The sequence below is a fragment of the Buteo buteo genome, chromosome 24 (assembly GCF_964188355.1).
Source record: "Buteo buteo chromosome 24, bButBut1.hap1.1, whole genome shotgun sequence".
NCBI lineage: Eukaryota > Metazoa > Chordata > Aves > Accipitriformes > Accipitridae > Buteo > Buteo buteo.
The window spans coordinates 18,778,042-18,796,841 of record NC_134194.1 but is presented as its reverse complement, the minus strand read 5'-3'; the positions used below and the strand labels follow the sequence as shown (position 1 = coordinate 18,796,841).

Below are 18,800 nucleotides of genomic sequence, written 5' to 3'. Positions count from 1 at the left end.
CAACGCCCCAGACCATGTAGGCAGCAGGATGAGATGCTCAGCCCGCAAGGGTGATGGGCTGAGAATAAAATCAGAGATGTCTAATATCTCACAGCAGTAACTAAGACTTCAGACAGCTACTCGAGCACACCTGGTGCTGCAAAAAGAATAAAGAGCATACGCACGTACTGGTGAGCCAGAGTATACTTTGCCTGGCAGCAGCTCGGTGCACTTCAGAGCTAGTGAGAGGTAGTGAACAGGCAGCTTCAACACCTTTTCCTTGCAGAAACAGCAAGAAGTCAGGTTTGGCATTTTCCACAGGGAACTGTTGTCTCTTCCGAGCAGGCTGGTGCCTCAGTAGCAGAGGTGGCTGTCCCCAGGCCGCTCGCTCCCTGTCTGCGCAGCCGAGAGCTGGCCCGGGGTGGGGGGAGCGGGTCAGCTGGGCAACACAGCCTGTTTAGGCACTGGAGTGAGACCAATACCACGTTTCACACAGACAACTTTATTTTCACATTTCTGCACATATGCAAGAGAATGTTCTTTTTCCTGGGATGTGCTAGTAGACATATTATACCCTACAGAATGGAGTTTAGTAATTTTTTTTATATATATATATATATGTACACACATATATATAGTCTCGCAAAATTTCTTCTGCGTTTCTCCGTGTCAGAATGGATGTTTACAACAAACCAGAGCTAAGGGGACACTGTGAGGTTTTATTTTATTTTTCTTATCTCTAAAATAAAAATAGCATTTGCATTTTTCTTCAACTCAATTGCCTGTTCTCCTGGTTATACTTAAGCAAATCCACTGAAGATAAAAGACATGCCTGTAAGCTTCCAATTTTTACTACTCCGAGATACCATCAGTGATGCAGGTAGAACATTTTTGAACCTTCTTACACAAGGGCCAGACTCTCAGCTAGGTGGATGTCACTGCAGCAAATATAAGAGCACCCCTGAATCAGTGATGCAAATAAATCATTAGCATGTAAATGTTACGCTCACAGCACAGTTCAGCAGTTTAACAGCCTCTATGCAGATAGATATGCATTTATAAGAATCCTGCTTTTAAAAGTTTCACTGTAAATTTTTAACCTGACAGTGTCCCTTAAGAAAAAAGTACATACTGTGCTTAAGAAAGGACACCCTCCTACAGATATTTTCTTTTTATTATTAAAACCAACATTTTTAAAACCATTCAACAAAATTTAATACAAATTGCCATTGGAGAAAAGCATTTGTAAGAGTGAAGCTATGCATTGCTGCTCCATTAACATGGCTTTAGTTATCGCAATTTATATTATTTGCACATTTCCTTAGATCCTTCATGGTACTTCCATGAAGAAGAAAAAAAGGTTGTTGCACTGCTGCTACCATCTTATCAGAGGTCACACATGGACACACAGATATTTGTTCTCAACATGTGTCGCAGTCAGGCAATGCCAAAGTTCTGCCCACAATACTTGAACCTTAGGATATCGGTACCTCAGGTTTATAGTTCGACTCATGATTACTCACAATATTGCAATGCATTCAAAGTAACAGGAAAACAAACATTGACGGTAACAGGCACGTTACATTTTTTTTTTTTTGCATTATCATTAATCACATTCCTATTTTTCAACAGATTGTTGCCTAAAATGCATGTTAGAAAGGCTTTTTTTAGAAAATACTGGCATGAAGATGCAGACTAATGTTTGTAGCTAATGAAACAGTCAGACTAATGATTCAGACATTATTTAAACATTCACAACTCTGAGAAAATTTGCACAGCTGATAGCACTGACAGATAGTCTAACTGTAACTTAGAAGCCAGCATAGTAACTACCTTCTGCATACTGGCAATAGGATTTATGATGGCATGAGATTAGAATAGCACACTATGTTTTATTTAGAAAGCTGTCGTAGTAAGTATTTGCCATAAATATTGCAAGCCCCATTTATGAGCGATGGGAGGCTTTGCAAGTTTGCAAAGTAACATTCACGGAAAACATAAAAAACAAACCCAAAGACATTTCCATGCAGAGTACGATTCTCTCACAGTCACTGGATCTCTGTCATCTGTTGGCTGGAGCACACATGCCATATGCACATATGCTGCTCATGGAAAACCCAGAGGCCTTCTGTGCACTGATGCATACCAGCCTCTGGCTGATATCGGTGGGATCAGAGACAAACACAGGATAATAAATGGTTTTGCAAAGTCAATGACTGTGCCACAGACAGAATTTACAATTAGAGCTATGTGAAAACACAACTGTTGCATGTCACTTTGCAAATCCTCCTATCTCAGCTACAATGGACTTCAAGTGGAACAGAGAGGCAGCAACCCAGGGCTGAACATCAGGTATGCACAGGTGGGGTCTGGACTCCTGCGAGACCAAAATCAAAGCTAGTTATGCCTCAAGGGTAGAATCAGGACCAGTGCAGCTTTCAGCATCTCCCCCTCTGCCTAACGTACCCCCACCATTACCGGGAGCTGCAAACTGACACAGTGGAACAGAAAAGGAGATGCCAAAACTGCAGGGTCACTAATGGTGGCCTGATTTCAGCAATGCATTTAAGCACGTACTGAGAGTAATGTCCAAATGTTTGAAGTATGTTGACAGATTGGGCCCTATGACACAGGCACCCCCGCACCACCAGTACAGCACTTCTGCTAGTGGAGACACAGAAAACACAGCTGAGGCCAAATTCATCACAGTAACTCCAGAAATTAATTTAGCTTCAGGGACCATGGTATCCTACAACTAATAATGTTTTCTTTTGAAAAGTGCGCATTCAAAACTTTTCAGGTTCTATGTGCCATCTTAAGAGCACATTTGGAGCAACATTGTTGGAGGAGAAAGGCACTGTGCTAGCCCAATGCAAATGCTTGTTTTCCATTATCTTGACCACTTTTCCCGCAGCTGAAGTTAACTGCTTAGACTGATAATAGACAGATGCTCTTTGGGTGTGGGGAAAAAAGCAGGTTATTCATTATATTAAATTCTGTCATTTGCTAAAGTGATTGCAAGAAGAATCAAGAAGGAACAGTGTAAACATAGTGCGTTATTTCAGCTGATGTCTTTATCAAGTGCCTATTAAATAAAAACTAAATAGACAATACTGGACAACCGGAGGACAAGGCTACTCTCAGAGCATTGCACCACTTCTGTAAATCACAGCACGTTATTGGAGTTGCTGTGCCCTGTATCATTGCTAGGAAGGAATTCATTAATGGTATTTGTAGGAAAAGCAATAAACAGGATAGACTAGGGTGTCATTCCTGTGTACATGTAACTTCACTCACTTGAATAGCACTTTTGATGACAAGTGGGCAACTTAAAGAAATAAAATTGAGACTACATAGAAGTGTGCGGAGGAGCACAGTAAAATGGGAAAATGTCCTATCTTGGGGAATTAGCATAGCATTACACTAGTACTGATCAGACCTACTTCTATAATCAGGAATACTTCAATAGATTAAATTTTTATAAAATATAGGGCTACAGAAATGAGGCATTCTTTATATTTTGTATTATAAAAAGCTTCCACTTACATAATTTTTAAAATATATCTTCACTGCTAACAGTGTATTTGTAATATAGTATCTGATATAATAAAAATATATGCTTACTGGATGGGAGCAATGTAGCACTACACAGCAGGGACTCTCCTCTCTGTGTGGTTTGAGCAGCTGGAAAGTTGGCTGTTCCCTTCTTCCCATGGTTTCTCAGCCATCAGCTGCCTGGAGACTGCAATGGCACTCTGGTGTGTTAGCTTTCTTAAAAGTCTTCTGCAAAGCAGGCTCTGACATGTTCCTCAGCTGACAAATAATTGACTGGGCAAAATCCAACTTTGGTATAAATTCACTGCATGATTCTTTCTGTTTTACTAATTAAAAACAACAAACCCCCCAAACCAATGTTCTATTTGGCATTAGTAAGGAAATGTGACTTGTACAAGTCATGCAACTGCCTTGTAGGAAAAAAGATTTTGCTATAGAAAATGTTAAACTACCCAAAGGGACATATGGGCCTGGCAGCTGATTCTGAGACTAATAACAAGTAGCTCCCAATTAAACTTACAGGGCACTTCGTGGGTGCCAAGGTCTGCATGCGGAAACACAGCTGCATCATCTGCACCCTTTTCTGCACTAAGTAAAACTGGAAAGCTTAAATAAATCCATAAGGTGGGTAACACTTTACTGTAATGTCCAATGGAAAAAATACAAACGTTCAAATGATGAACCTAGGAAGCGTGTGCCAAACTACACCAGAAGGACCATAGCACATGACCATGGGTGCTGCTGAGATGCACACTGGAGAATCATTTGGTGTCTCACCATGTGCTGGGACTGCCAAAGGTGGCTGGGACCAAAGCAGGTATTCATCTTCCTGTATCAGCCCTTATAAACCTGCCCAGTCTTGCAAGAACTTACCATCATTGAACAGGATTTGTTCTGTAGTTTGATATTTATATGTGCAAACACATGTTTTGCTCCTTTCTGGCTCACCCTGGCATGAAGATCCTCTGGTTAACGTGTTAAGGAAAAACTCCACCAAACTCAGCATGGTGGCACCAGTGCATGTGAGAGGAGAAGCGGGATCTCTGCAGAAATGAGGACGTTGGCTACACAGGCTGTCTGCTTAATGTCCTAGGTACATGTACTGTTCACTTTTTACAGACCGCCCTGGTAGATTTTACTTTTGTCAAAGCAGATTAACGGCAAGGCATTCATAAAACATTTTGCCGTATGGTAGTATAGACTGAACTTTTCACTTGCAATAATGGCCGAGTAAGCTATCGACATGTGCTATCATATGTAATTAAGCTTGCTGGATTAAAAGCAGGACTTGTGCCTAGCAAACAACGCTGTATATTATTCACTGAACTCTGAGCAGCAGTTCTCTCTTGTCAGGATTTATTAAAATATTCACATGCTTCCAAAACGAAACAAAGGTCCACCAGCATCTCTTGGGGAGAAGAGGTGGGATCAGTTGCATTCGGTTGCCATTTGGTTGGAGATGTCATACAAAATCCTCACACACTGAACATGGCTGAATTGTAAAAAGCTTTCACCCAGAAAGGAGATCTTTGTTACACAGAAAGTCTCTGACTCCTCCAGCGCTCACGAAACACAGTTACATCACATTCTCAAAGAGCTGTAAAGATCGCATGATATTGTCGTCCTGAAAGCAATAAGAAGATATTTTCATAAAACCAGCACTGACAAGCACGACTCAACTTTGCATGGCACAGGAGGGGCTCTGCAGCTGCTACTGCAGGCAACAGCCTTGCTTTCGTAATGCTTTTCATCCTTAGTGAGCTGGAACTGATTCAGTGATCAGGTCCCGATTCAGCAAAGCAGTCATCTCTTACTTTGGCACCTTAGTTCATTTGAGGCATGCAAGTACAGGATCTTCTCATAAGCTTGACATTCAGCATGGGCTGTGCTTTACTGAAGAAAGCCAGACACCAGCATTGAGCTGGTGACTGTATTGAATGCTCAGACTTCAGTGCCCAACTGCATTTCATTGATCCTGAATATGCAAATAATCACTTAGCTAATATGCTTCAATGAAATTGCAGGTTTTGAACTGATAGGCAAGCTGCCTTGAAAGACCACTTCATCCCAGAAATACAACCAGCTCAAACCCAAAATACATGCAGTCTCAGCCTCTTCTGGGTTCCTAGATCCAAATAAGAAAGTTGGAGACACACAAGGGAAATCCTGGATTTTTTCTCATGAAGTCTTGAAATTGTACTTTCAAGGCAATAACCAGAGTAATATTAAAAACATCATGGTGATTTCCACTGCCCCCCCCCCCCCCGAAATTCAGTTATTCCAAAAGTTAGAATAACTAGTTGCCTGTAACATGAAAATAATTTTCCACATTAAGCAGCTTAAGAGGTCTATTGCATCGCATTCCTCTGTCTCATTTTAAGGCTGCATCCATCTACCGACCTCACTTCTAACAGTTTGGTGGGTACTAGTGCAAGGTATCACCTTGCACGGGAAACCAGTCACCCTCTCCAAAGCAATGCTAGGAGTTCACTGCTCATGAGCCATATTCTCAGAAATGGCAGAGGTAAGCACTATAGTGCACTTTGGTTTGGTTTTCATAATGAAGGGGGGGGGGAGGGTTACACGGTTTGCTCCGATCTGGCAGGAAACCACACATGACAGTGTATCGGTCTGCACAGCTCCTAGGGCAAGTATGTCAAAAGAAGGAACTAAACCCAAACTAGGGCAGAGCATTAAACAAACTCACAGTTAGGAGTAAAGCTGCTTCAATACTGAGACCACTAATCATACACATACATCCAGACTGAAGGCAAATTTTAAACGTGAGAAATAATACACAACACAAATGATCAAATTAAAGACAAGGCCAAAAATAAGCTAAACAATCAGGAGGGACCAAGAATGAAGTAACTAAAAAAAAGTTAGTCTTGTATTATGCATCCGCTAACAATGATTTTGCTGCCCAAAGTCCCTGACTGAGGAGTAATTTGGACATTGCCAGAGACAGCCATAACACAGAAAACAGTGGGAAGTCAGCCTAGCCCTCAACAGTGAGTGTCTTCCCATTGCTCAGGTACAGGAGAGCTGTCTGACTGCAGAACAGGAAAGATTTTTCCAGGAAAAGTAAAAAACACAGTAAGGCTGGTATGCAACTATTTGCACCAATGTAAACTTTCTAAAATGCAGAGGCCATTATTGTACTGATTACATATTAGAGATATCTCTGAGCAAACATTCACACTGTTAATTACAGTCTAAGACAACAGACACTTGGCCGATTGCATGTTAATGCAGATGTTTGTCCTTGTGCCAGTGCTAAAAATACCAGCAAATATTTATTACAGCCAACCTAATGTATGGAATTTGCAAGAGGAAGCTTACTTCCAAAACAGAAAAAAAAGATGAATCATTGCTATGATGACAGCATTTACTTTTAATGTTTGACCAAGAAAACATCAACTGGTTTTATAAGTCAGTGCTGTAATTACAAGATTCTGAGAGACCTTTGGCTCTAGGCAGCTCCAGCAACGTGGTACCTGCTAATGACATCCAGGGGATGATATCGACAGAGACAGCCTCAAAAAAACCCCACAAATCACAAAACCCAAACCAAAACCACACCATACACTAAGAAAATTTAAGGGCATTATGAGCTTTCTCTAGAGTTATCTGCTTGTCTACAGAATCAGGTACTGCAGTTCACTTGAGAAAATAAAAGCACTGGCCACTACCACTGGAAATGAAGAGGCCCTCTCCCGTGACCGGCCTGACCCTACTTCACTATTCAGTGACAGGCTTCACTGAGTACCACCAGAAACTCAAATCCTGAAGCTGTTTTTTTCACAGAGCAAAGGAAACCCAGGATCCTGAGCAGCACCTTGTTTCAAATGGAGTTTGTCCAAAGAGAAAGCAAATGCTGTGGCATGAGCTAGACCTTTCATTGCAGTTATAACTTTGTCCTTACCTCCTGACACGATTCAATAAACTCATCTAAAGTTACAACACCATCTTTGTTTTTATCCATTTTCTGCAAAAAAAAAAAAAAAATTGTTTCCATAAGTAACACTGCAGTTATAGTATAATATCTTAGTTGATGCAACCCGAATAAACCCAGGGCACTTTACAAGCTTAGGTTACAGACTCAGTGTCATTGGTTAAATTTGCTGACTGCTAAGGACTTGTTTACTCTGGTATTTGGAGTGCTTTTGAGGTCATCTCCAAGTCTTCCATCCTTGACATACACAGCAACCTCTGCCCTTATTACATCATTTCTTTATTCACTGCCTCACCAACCAGCACCCATATTCCTGTCTCTCTTTAGGGGCAGTTGAGGGAAGAAACACAGAAGGGCTGCAACACATGCAGAGGCTTCAGACTTGCTGGATGTGGCACATTCCAACGCAAAGGGTCAGGCTAAGAGACAAATGAGATACCTTTGGAGCCAGGAAATAAGCAGACACTGCAGTGTTAGGCTGAATAGCTGCTAGGGTTTATTTTGGAATATATAGTGGGGCACAGGATTGAACTTGGGGCTAACTTTACCGTAAAGTATATCAGTGCATAGCTCAAGTATTAAGAAAAACACATAAAAAGCAAGTACCTGGAAGAATACTTCTACGTGCTGCCTTGGCGCATCTTCCTTCAGCACTGGATACGTGTACTTTCCCATCATATCATAAATTGCTTTTACGATATCCATCATTTCCTGCAGCAGCAGCATGCCAGCACAAACACAAAAGGGAAATTAATGGAAATGATCGCACATTTCTTTCTTTTACTGGCCTTTTCTTCACCCTCCTCTCCTGTTACAAAACAGCACAGAGAATGCCTGCGCGTGTGCATGAAGACAGATCTATCATCATATACAAGTCCATCTATAAAAAACAAGTGCTTCTTTCTGACTCTGCCATGCCTTTGTCACAGGCGTGTTGGACACTCCTGCAGTGCTCACTTCCCTCCTCTGGCCAGGCAGCATTGCAGGACATGTGCTCTGACATGGCAGCTGCTGGGGATGGCGCTGGGCTGCAAGTGGCATGCTCAGTCCTGAGCACTGCGGCACCGACCTTGTCCCCGAGCCTCCTCCAGGGCCAGGGACCTTCACGACACTCCCTGGGAACCTGGCCCTTCTCCACACCTCTCACAAACTGCCACACAACTCCCGACCAGTAACAGTAACCACAAACCCTCCAGGTACGCACAACAGTTTTGACAAGATAGACCGAAATGTATTTGCAAAATGTATTTGAAAAATATTCAAGATTACCATGCTCAAAAGCAAGGCTTCTAACAAAGGGAACAGGCAATACCAGATAAGAAGATAAAACCAGATGATAATGCAGGATTTGGGAGTGGTGCTGGGGGCTTTTAGTGTTTCAGGTAAGCCCACACCATACCTCCCAGTACAGCCAGAAACCCCTTGTGCCTCAGTCACTGAGTAGTTATTGTGACCATCATCCTCCCCTTTGTGAAGGTTATGTTGCTCATAGCTGTAACTATGATTTTGCTCCTGACTAAAGCAATCCATTAAAGGCACTATAATATAGGAAAATATGTCTACAAAATCATGTAGTATAAGATCACTGCGCACTTTACTTAGACATAGATAAATACTTAAGTCCAGTCTGATTTGCATTTAATTAGCAGCATGTAAAATTAATTGTGCTCTGTAACAGAAACCAGTCGGCTCTCTTCAGAAATCAACCACATTTGTCACAAACAGCCTTACCTCCTTGTTTATATAGCCATCCTTATTTATGTCGTACAGATTAAACGTCCATCTTAGCTTTTCATGAACAGTTCCCCGCAACAAAATGGACAATGCCATCACGAAATCCTGGTTCAAGGCAGAGAAAGAAGGGTGAATTTTCATAACATCCTTTTCTAAGTCATCTTCTCTATATAACGCCAGTCAAAAGACTTCTCCTTTTAGGATAGAGTATATGGTTATCAATCTCTTCTGACTCCCTTTTCCAAAAATGTGTCCTCTCTGACTGTACTCAATGGACGTGGCATTCACTAAGATGATCTGAGAACTGTCACACTAATAAATGTGTATGATGTAACAAAGAAAATCAGAGAAGTCCTCAAGTACTCAACTGCAGCCAAGGTAAAAGCCAAGCTTATGATATGAGTTAGGCAGCTCACCAAGGCTTGAAGGGCAGGAAGATCTAATGGGTGCTGCAGCCTTAAACTCTCCTAGCCCTGAAGTGAGGGTTGTGAAAACAGCATGGGATTAAGAGCAGATCCAGTCCAAGATGGGCAGACTTAGATCCTCAAGCTGATAGAACAGTGGCTGCTCTGGCTCCCCAGACTTGCCAGGAGAAGCACAGCATGCTCACAACCAGAAGCTAGGACACCTTCCTTGCTACCCATCCAAATTTATCATGCTCTAACTCCAAATACTGCACAAATGTAAGCATGACAAAGTACATGGCTGGTTTTTAAGAGCACTGCCAGATGCTCCAGTTGCCATTCCTGTACTAGAAATGGTCTGCTGCAAGAATGACTCACTCAGATTGTCACTGCCTGGTTAAAAACAGCTGGACTCTTAACTGTAGAAATAGAAATCAATGCTTTCTTACCTCCAGATCTAGGGTGCCAGCAAAGAAGGAAGAAAATTCAGCATTTTTTCTGTGCCCGCCTTGAGAGAGATGGAGAGGTCCCAAACTCCTCTAACACAGGGAGCCTCAGGTTTTGTTCTCTAGCAAAATCTGTCAGACCTGTCCAGATGCGATTCTCACCACTAATTACTCAGTCTAGGACACAGCATTTTAATCATATTTTTTGTTTACAGTAAACTTATTGCTTCCAGTAACTTTGATTTATTGTTTATACTGCACAGTGGCTCAGGCACTGTAAATAGCATTGCTACAGGGATTTATTAGTAGAGGCAGAGCTTCAAGCTAACAAAGCTATACGGTTCCTGATACCTCTAATGTACTTAGTCCTTCCTATGTTATCTCCATTAGCTCCACATGAGGCAGTGTATCACTTCTTAGAAACCTTTGCTCCTTTTTCCCAAGGCTCAAAGGAATTTGAATTTGCTGAACAATACAAAAAAAGGGACAAAATGCTTATGTTTGACAACCACTAAAGAGACAGGTTTGTCAGGAAGGAAAGCTCAGCACTTTTTTTTTTTTTTTTTTTTTTTTAATACTTATCTAACCAATTTCCTGTGTCTCAGTCTGTTTACGTTTCTGGAAGCCTCTAACTACTGATTAGCTACCATATGCAAAACTCCCACTGCAGCTGTCACTGCAGACACACACAAATACATACGGTAACATTCCCATTTTACATTTGATAAATGAACAAATTTCTCAGTCTTACCTGGAAATTACCGGAGTTCTTGGCCATTTGACAGCAAAGGCAAGACTGTGTATGATTTCTAGTTTTACAGTCACAGTAAACTGTCTTCGAAACTACGAATTTCATCCTCCACAAGTCTATGACTTAACATATCCCTCTGCTGCACTCCTACAACTATGTGTGTGAGCTTGAAGTATGGCTATTTGTAGTCACAGCAACAAGCCTTTTAGTTAATGGGTGGATTTAGTTTCCATTGGTACCAGGTACCTGCGCAGCTTGTTCAAGATATCAAATAAGCTTAAAAAAACAACAAACCAAAACCAAAACCATATTCCAGGAACATACAAATACAATAATTCAATCATGCAATGCATGATGACTGCAGAAGGTACAGGATGTACTGGCTTTTCTTTGACATCCAAATTATCTGTGCCACTCACCTCTTTTCACGTGAGACTGTTCTCAACCACTCCTCTCTGCTACATAGATCTCTGCACTTTCTCCCTGTGATACTGACACGATCTTTACGTTTCTTTAGTGAAAGGAAACACGCAACTGCATCTGAATAAACTAAAGTGAACCACATTTAAAAATATCAACTGATTTTAGACTGAAACCTCTAACCCATAATCCAGCAAGTCCTACCAGTTTACAATGAAGGATGGATGGAAAAGCTTAAAACCACAGGACTGAGAAAGGGACACCAAAGGAGGATGCAAAACAATTACCTCAAACTTCACTGAGCCATTTTGTGCAGTGTCAAACGCGTTAAAGAGATAATGTGCATACATGCTAGCATCTGAAAAACATAAAGAGCACCGAGTGGTACAATGGTTCATTATACACTAATGGCCCTAAACAACATTCATGACCTTATTTTTCTTTTGTATAAAAACCAATCTCATAGCATTGCCAGACACTCTATGAATCAGTAAACATTAACATGGACTTGTATAATCCCCCCGCCCTCCCTTAAAACAGCCTTGAAATGTAAAAGCTTTTATTACAGTAAAACCAATTTGGAATATGGGGCTGTACTTGAAAGAAGGAGCAAAAAAAACCCCCCAAACCATCAAAGAGAGTCTCTGGGGTAAATGGAGTATTAGCTCTGGTGGGAAATGCAGGAAAAGCACCAAAGAGTGATTGCAGCATGTGTGCTTCCTTCCTCTACGTTTGTGCTTTGTGTGAGATACAGCGGCGATCCCCAGGGACTGTCCAACTTCAGAAGCATCTAGTTCCAATCATTTGAGTTTGGCCCACAACTGTTAAAGAGCAATCTCATCCAAGGCATATTTTCATCCTTTTGAATCTTAAACTGCTGGTTTTAGAAAATCTTTTCTATTGAGAAGAACAGTTTCTGTGGCCATATGAAGGATAGCTGGTAACTGGGAAAAGCAGTAATGGTATGCAGAAAAAAATCAAATAGGGGTATGACCTTAAGACCTTTACTGGCCTGTTTTCTGCTCTGGAGGCAATTCACACCACTCTCTATTACCAGAGCCCAACTTTTCAGGATGGAAGCAATTGACATTAAATTCCCTTAATAATTTCATTGCTATTCTAGCAGCCACCCACTTTTTTTTTTTGTCTCTTCTATTCTTTGCCTCTAGCACACAGCATTAGTCAAGCCCAAGTCTTCATGCTCAATGTATGGGTATTCAGGTGAAGCCTGGTGCCCTGTGCTATGCAGGCAGTCAGGTGGAATGACCCAGAATCTCTTTACTCTGATCTCTACAAAATTATTAAATATTTTCACATTATTCAAATCCAGGAAAGTGTAACAGTGTGCAGAAAAATCAAATACTTAAGTTACTGTCATCCAAAAGGATAGAATGCACTGGACTGTAGGAAAAATAAATTCTCTACTACATTTTTAAGAGAAGGATTCTGAAATAGAATAGATCCAGAATAAAACCATTGAATTACTTATGGAACAGTCCTACTAAAAGCTCCTATTAAGCTAAACTAAACAATGAACTAAAAATATTGAACTAGAGGTCTTATTTCAATAGGGTATGATGTACATTAAGAAATACTAGATCACTAGTATCATTTGATGACAGATTAGCAAAAATGAAAACCTGTCAGGGATAGGAGCCCTATGTGACAAAAATATCACAAGCCTGGGATGACACTGCACAAAGTTTTTATAACTCAGAGCTACTTTACTACCTCTGGGATGTAAAAGCTTATCTGTACAGAAAGCCATAAAAGTGAAAAAAATCTCTGAGGAATCTGAAATCTCACAATTTATGATGCTAAGGTTATACAAACAGTTTGGAAACCAAGTGAAAGTAAACAGTATAAAATAGGAAATCACATCTGCTGTTAAACTGATTTATTATGAAGCATAGTTGTACTACCATCATCACTAACCAAGGGAAAATCACATTGCAAGGGAATGGGACACACACAAAAAGAAAAGGCAGGTCTTTGTCAACTTCAGCTGGCGGGGGGGGGGGGGGGGGGGAGAGTTAACTATCCATGAAAAGATGAAATTTCTGTGCCTGATTGTTTCTCACACATGGGAAGGAAGGAATCACCTGGGGTGGGTCACTTAAAGGAGTTAGTGCAGCTACTTGGACTTACTGGAACTTAGGTTGAAAACACAAAACATCCAGAAATACATTAAGATTATAAATACTTAAATTTCTGCATATTTGTTTAAAAAAACAAAAAAAACCCCAAACCCCAAAAAACACCACTGAAAAAACCACACCTTACTGGTTGCTTTTAAAGTAAATGCACATGCACTCATATACTCTTACAGAAACTTCAGTCATCATTCCACAGTGAGCATATTCTGCAGCTACTATAGAGTGGAATATATTTGGAAAACCTCAAATACCGAATCTTTTACTAAAAAGCCACTTAAACACATGACTCATTTCTTTCAATTTGAGAACAGTATTCCCACAGAACATATCCAGTTAGAAGAACATACACATTCTTTATGTTTTTAAAGAGCAAGAACATACATTATTTGAGAGGTTTAATACAATACTTTAATATTCCAATACATGACATAACCCTGTCTTAGTCACACAAACACAAAATCCCTATCATTTCAGGTAGCTAGGAGTTCACACATCAACTAAAAATTGATTTAAGAATTTTAGGGAGGTTTTTGATGAATTTGCAGGCCAAAATGAGGTCTGGGACTCTTCTGTTCTAGATACTGTATGTACAGAAGTCCAACAGCAAGGAAGCAAAGACACACTGAGAGGAAGTGATTTAGCCTTCTGCCATCCAGAAAGTCAGTACAAAAAAAAAGCTTCAATCCCCAGTTTCTATTTTGGACTTGGGGAATAAAGAGCTGACAACTGGGGGCAATCTTTAATGTGGGTTTGCCTATATTCTTGTGAAATAAGTGTTCAAAGGGCCTAACTTAATTTTATTACCTTGATGTTTGTGTTTCTGTTTAAGATCCTGCAAAGCTTAAGCTCAATTCACATTTCTTGCACAGATTAATCTGAAGTAGTTTTGCAGCCAGCTGGCAGTAATGAATGTTAAGGCATGCTTCAATAAACCTGACAGACGCAAAGTACTCCGCTTACCTCCATGAGGAAAAAACTGTGCATAGATCTGTTTGAATGTTTCTTCATTAACAACCCCACTAGGACATTCCTGTTGGAAAACCAAAAAAGAAAAAAAAAAAAAATCAAGAAAAAACCCCCAGCTCTGTAAAGGTTCATTTGCAAAACTCTACAAGCCCGAAGAGAGTAATTAAACAAATCACATTCTTGTTCTTACAGTGCTCTGGATGCACAGGCTGTGCAGCTGAAGAAATTAAAATAATTCAGACTGTAATTTCATCTTAAGCATCTCATAGACTTGGTTCACCATTATTAACATTTCTAACAGTGTTTTCAGCAGCGTTCAATCACTGTTTTATAGGACGACCTAGAAAGGTAGCTCATGCCTTTTGTCATACGAAGCTTTCATCTAATAATTACAAATAATGTTAGTGCCAGCTAACACTTCCCTGTCCAATGCCTCCACATATATGAATTCATTAATCTTTAGCAGAAGTCTGTAGCCAAATACCTGACACCAGCTCCATGGAGGCTAACAGTACATACTATACTAGTTAAGTCCTTACAAACAAGCATTAGTATTAGGCTGAAAACAATTAGATCATTTTTAACGTGTTTATCTGCTCAGTCTTCTGTAAACTTCTGAGAAGCCGGACTATGCTCATGCAAATTTTCTAACCTGGCAACCTGTGGGGTTATTTTATTTTTAAGCTCTGGTACCGGAATGTAAGGCATTTAATTTCATTTCACTTCAGGCTGGTTCGAATAAGGGCAAAACACTTAGGAAGAGGGTGGCAGATTTTCTGCCCTGAATGACCTGACCTACTAACTAACTAGCCCCACGGGGCAGCATTCAGGAAGGGAAAAGGGGATCCCTGCCTGGAGGGCTTGTACTTGCTCTGCTACAGCCAAGCAAAATCCAAGCCATTATGGTAGTTTGGAGTAGGAGGTGCTCCCTTGGCATGGTTGCAGTCTGGACAGCACCCATGAACAGGGAGACGTGGCAGGTATGAGGAGCTGGGCCCCCATGTGCTTTACCCTGCAAGTGATATCTGAACTGAGGTCTCTCAGATCTTACCCAGCAGGATGCGAGACCACAGGCAATGGAAGAGACGGGTGAAAAACAGCACAAGGACTGTCTCCACTTTGTGAATCCTGTTTCCTTACTCTCCACTCTTTTTTTAAACTTAAATTACTTGGACAATTCAAGTAAAATTCAAGAGCAAATTTTGCTTGACTATGGTGCTTTACCACGCCCCCCACCAGCTCAGTGCTGTTATAACACACATTCATTTATCATAGAGAGCCTTGAGCACTGCTATCTGACTATGTGAAGTTTTCAATTATATAAAATATTTCCCAGATTATGTCAGTTTTCCTCACAGATTTGCCTATCAACCAATTTTGAAAACTAAAACAGAGCAAAACAATAAAGTAACCATGGCACTGATCCTTTTTTTACCAAGCATGGAATTATAGATACAGAAAATTCAGCTTTCTCCCACATTCAGGAATACCAACTGGCAGAGACACTGTAGCTCTGTCCCCTACTGCAGGCATTTGACCATCACAGCAATTTAAATTCCTCAGCCTCAGTTGAGGCAGCTGTGTCACATGGAGTGAAGAGGGAGCAAGAGCACTGCCACTCCTGGTAGACATGATGAAGACTGATTATTTGAGTAGGTTAGCTCAGAATCTCTCACGGAACTGGTGCATATATCTTGGTTTGATGCTTATGATTAAGCTGAAGGCCAGATTTGGGATCAAGAAAGTTCAATTACTGGCAGTATACTCACTCCATGCATTCTTCTTTCTGTGTCACTCTATGGTTGCTGTCTAATTTTAATATAGGTCCTTCAGCAACAAGTTTCACAGATCTATAACCCTTTGCACAATGAATCATCAGCTTTCAATTTTTGGAACCTGACTCCGACTACTTTGCCTGATAGCCCTGAAATCCTGTGTAGAGAGACAGAGCAAATAGTTGATCCCAACGCTTTTTCTACCTGCTACTTGTGATTTTATAGATCTTCCTTTTGTTATCTCTTTTCCAGGCTGAAGCATCCCACCCTGAGAAGCATGGAAGGCATTGAGCATCCTTTGATGATCCCTTCTCTGCACCTTTCTATTTCCACCACACCCTTTTTGAGACAGCAGCCCAGGACTGCACTCACATTCAAGATGCCAGCATACTGTTAACTCTTCCAGCAGCATAACTGCATTCTCTCCCCGTTTCTCTATTCTTTTCCTAATAAATCCTAATTGGAATTATTGGAGAAATAGGATGGAAACTGTTTTTCAGGTATTTTCAATAATACTAAGGTTAATCCAGTCTATTGGCTAACCCTTGGTAGTTTTCAGGCAGCATATCATATTTTCCTCCTGGACTTTCCTCCTAAAGTAATGGAAATTCATTTAAGACTTCATTCTTCTGCACTAACACATCTAGGAGGGCCACGCCTCTGCACAGGCTGAGATGTTGTGGTAGCACAAGCAAGCTTAGGGACAAACAGAAACGAGTTTGGAAGAGCACAGAGCTGTACAGCCTTTACATCCAAACACACTACTGCCACATTACACTACCTGGAATATGCCTGCTACACCACGTGATGCTGTTAGGGTGGACACCCCCCTAATCTCTGTATAATTCTGTGCTCAGCCTGGACTTCATTGAAGAATTGGCTTGGGAGTGCATGTCATGGCCCTAGGAAGGTCTGCAAAGCAGGGTTGGCACCAGTACTGCTATAGTTACTCACTACCTGCAGCTTGGAGCTTCCATAGGTGCATACACCCACTGCATGTTACACCCCACTCTGCAGATCCAAGACAGACAAATGCTTAATCTGGTAGCATTACAGGTTGTTGAATTTGAGATGAGTAAACTCAGGGAGTCTAAGAAGATCCTTTTGAATTGGTGACACAAAAAGCTGGAGAAAGATTCAAGTCTACGACTTATTTATTGATGAGTTCTTTAGATACGTTTTAAGAACAAGAAGGACTTTGACAAGAAATTCTTCCACCATGAAAAGCCTATAAAGGAAAAAACGTGTTTTTTTCAAGCCTCTGATCTGCCAGCATGACCTGCTGCTGATGTGTATTCACTAACTACAGCAAAGGATAGAACAAACAAGAGAAATCACTTTATTCTGTGCAAGTCACAGAAGGAGAGCAAGGAGGGCTACTTCAGGTGACAATGAGGCAGTTCCTTAATCATATACCTGTTTGCTATTGAAATCAGGTTGATTAGATCTGAGTTCCTTCCTCCAATACAGAAGAAATCTTGCTGTCTTCTACCCACTATTGGGTAGAAAACCATCAGTGATTTGTGAGAGTTTTGAGCTAAATAAACAAAAATTTGTTGCTTGAAAAGCCCTGAAATTATCTTTTACTCTATGTCTTCATGTCCTGACAACTGTCCTTCCACTGGTTATGTTTAAGTGTCCCAATTAAAACCCAAACCTGGCACTGTGGTCTTGACCTCACTGGGGCCATCCCTTTTCCAGCCTCAGTGTTCAAGGCTTGTTCCACAGCAAGGCGATAAAAAGACCAACTGGACTATCTAAAGCCAGTGGCTGCAGGACCAGACCTTGTGACTTCATTTACAGACAAAACTTTCTAATCCTGTATGGCAAAATTCCTGGTTAGATGGGTATCCTCAAAACATTCCAAAGCTCCTAATAAAAAAGCTATTGCCTGGTTTCTTTGTCATGAGAAAAGTGGTTACTTTTTCATCTGTTCGTGCCCCTTCTAATTAGCTAGAAATCATTAAAAGAAGAATAATTAATAGATGGTAACAGCTATCATAAAAGTATTCTCCCAAAGTTCATGTTTCCTAAAGCTTGTAATTTAATGTACATTAATTAAATAATCTGATATTTATTTATGGTATCTTTTAACATAGATCAGACCAAGTACCCTACCAACAGCCATTCTTGGGTATAAATTTTCTCCTTGGTCACTCGAGTGCTGCTGCTCCAAGACCCACACTGGGCCTTTGCAGAACTTCAGAGTATTTGACCAAATTGTCATTCTTTTTAAAACTAAGCCTAGCAGAGCACTTAACCATCCTTTCCAGCATAGTGCTACTGGCCAAACACACTAAGTGAAGATGCATTTCTTTCTCTCATCTTGATAAATACAACTATTATATTCATTAAGAACCATCACTTCACATGCTTAAAGATAGTTTATAAATGTAGGGCCTGATCATTATTTCTTTATATTTTCCACAGTTGCAGAGTCCCTTGGGTCTCTTCCACACTATATTAATAGCCTGTGTTTAACTAAGAGCCCCAGTCCACCACTAGCAACCCTGAGAATGAAGTTTAAGTCTGCAAAGCACAGGCTGCTGCTGCATGCACCCTCCTCACAGAGGCAAGGTCTCCTGTAGCAGTTTTGGCCATTGTGCCTGACTAAATTTTCTGAATTTCCACATGATCCTTATTGCTTCTGATGCTCCAT

General features: G+C 40.8%; 1 protein-coding gene across 7 annotated transcripts in view; it reads right to left on the bottom strand.

Annotated features, from left to right (window-relative positions):
• Nucleotides 1–380: 380 nt before the first annotated feature.
• The window catches only part of KCNIP1 (potassium voltage-gated channel interacting protein 1), a 365,574-nt gene continuing 347,154 nt past the window's right edge, over nt 381–18,800 (bottom strand). For all 7 annotated transcript variants that reach the window (XM_075056636.1, XM_075056634.1, XM_075056631.1 and 4 more), the window contains 6 exons: nt 14,361–14,430; nt 11,532–11,602; nt 9,221–9,328; nt 8,096–8,200; nt 7,460–7,522; nt 381–5,158 (listed from right to left, as the gene is read on the bottom strand). In XM_075056636.1, the coding sequence (XP_074912737.1) occupies nt 5,111–5,158; nt 7,460–7,522; nt 8,096–8,200; nt 9,221–9,328; nt 11,532–11,602; nt 14,361–14,430 (465 nt within the window). In that variant the 3' untranslated portion in view covers nt 381–5,110. The remainder of the gene's footprint in view (nt 5,159–7,459; nt 7,523–8,095; nt 8,201–9,220; nt 9,329–11,531; nt 11,603–14,360; nt 14,431–18,800) is intronic.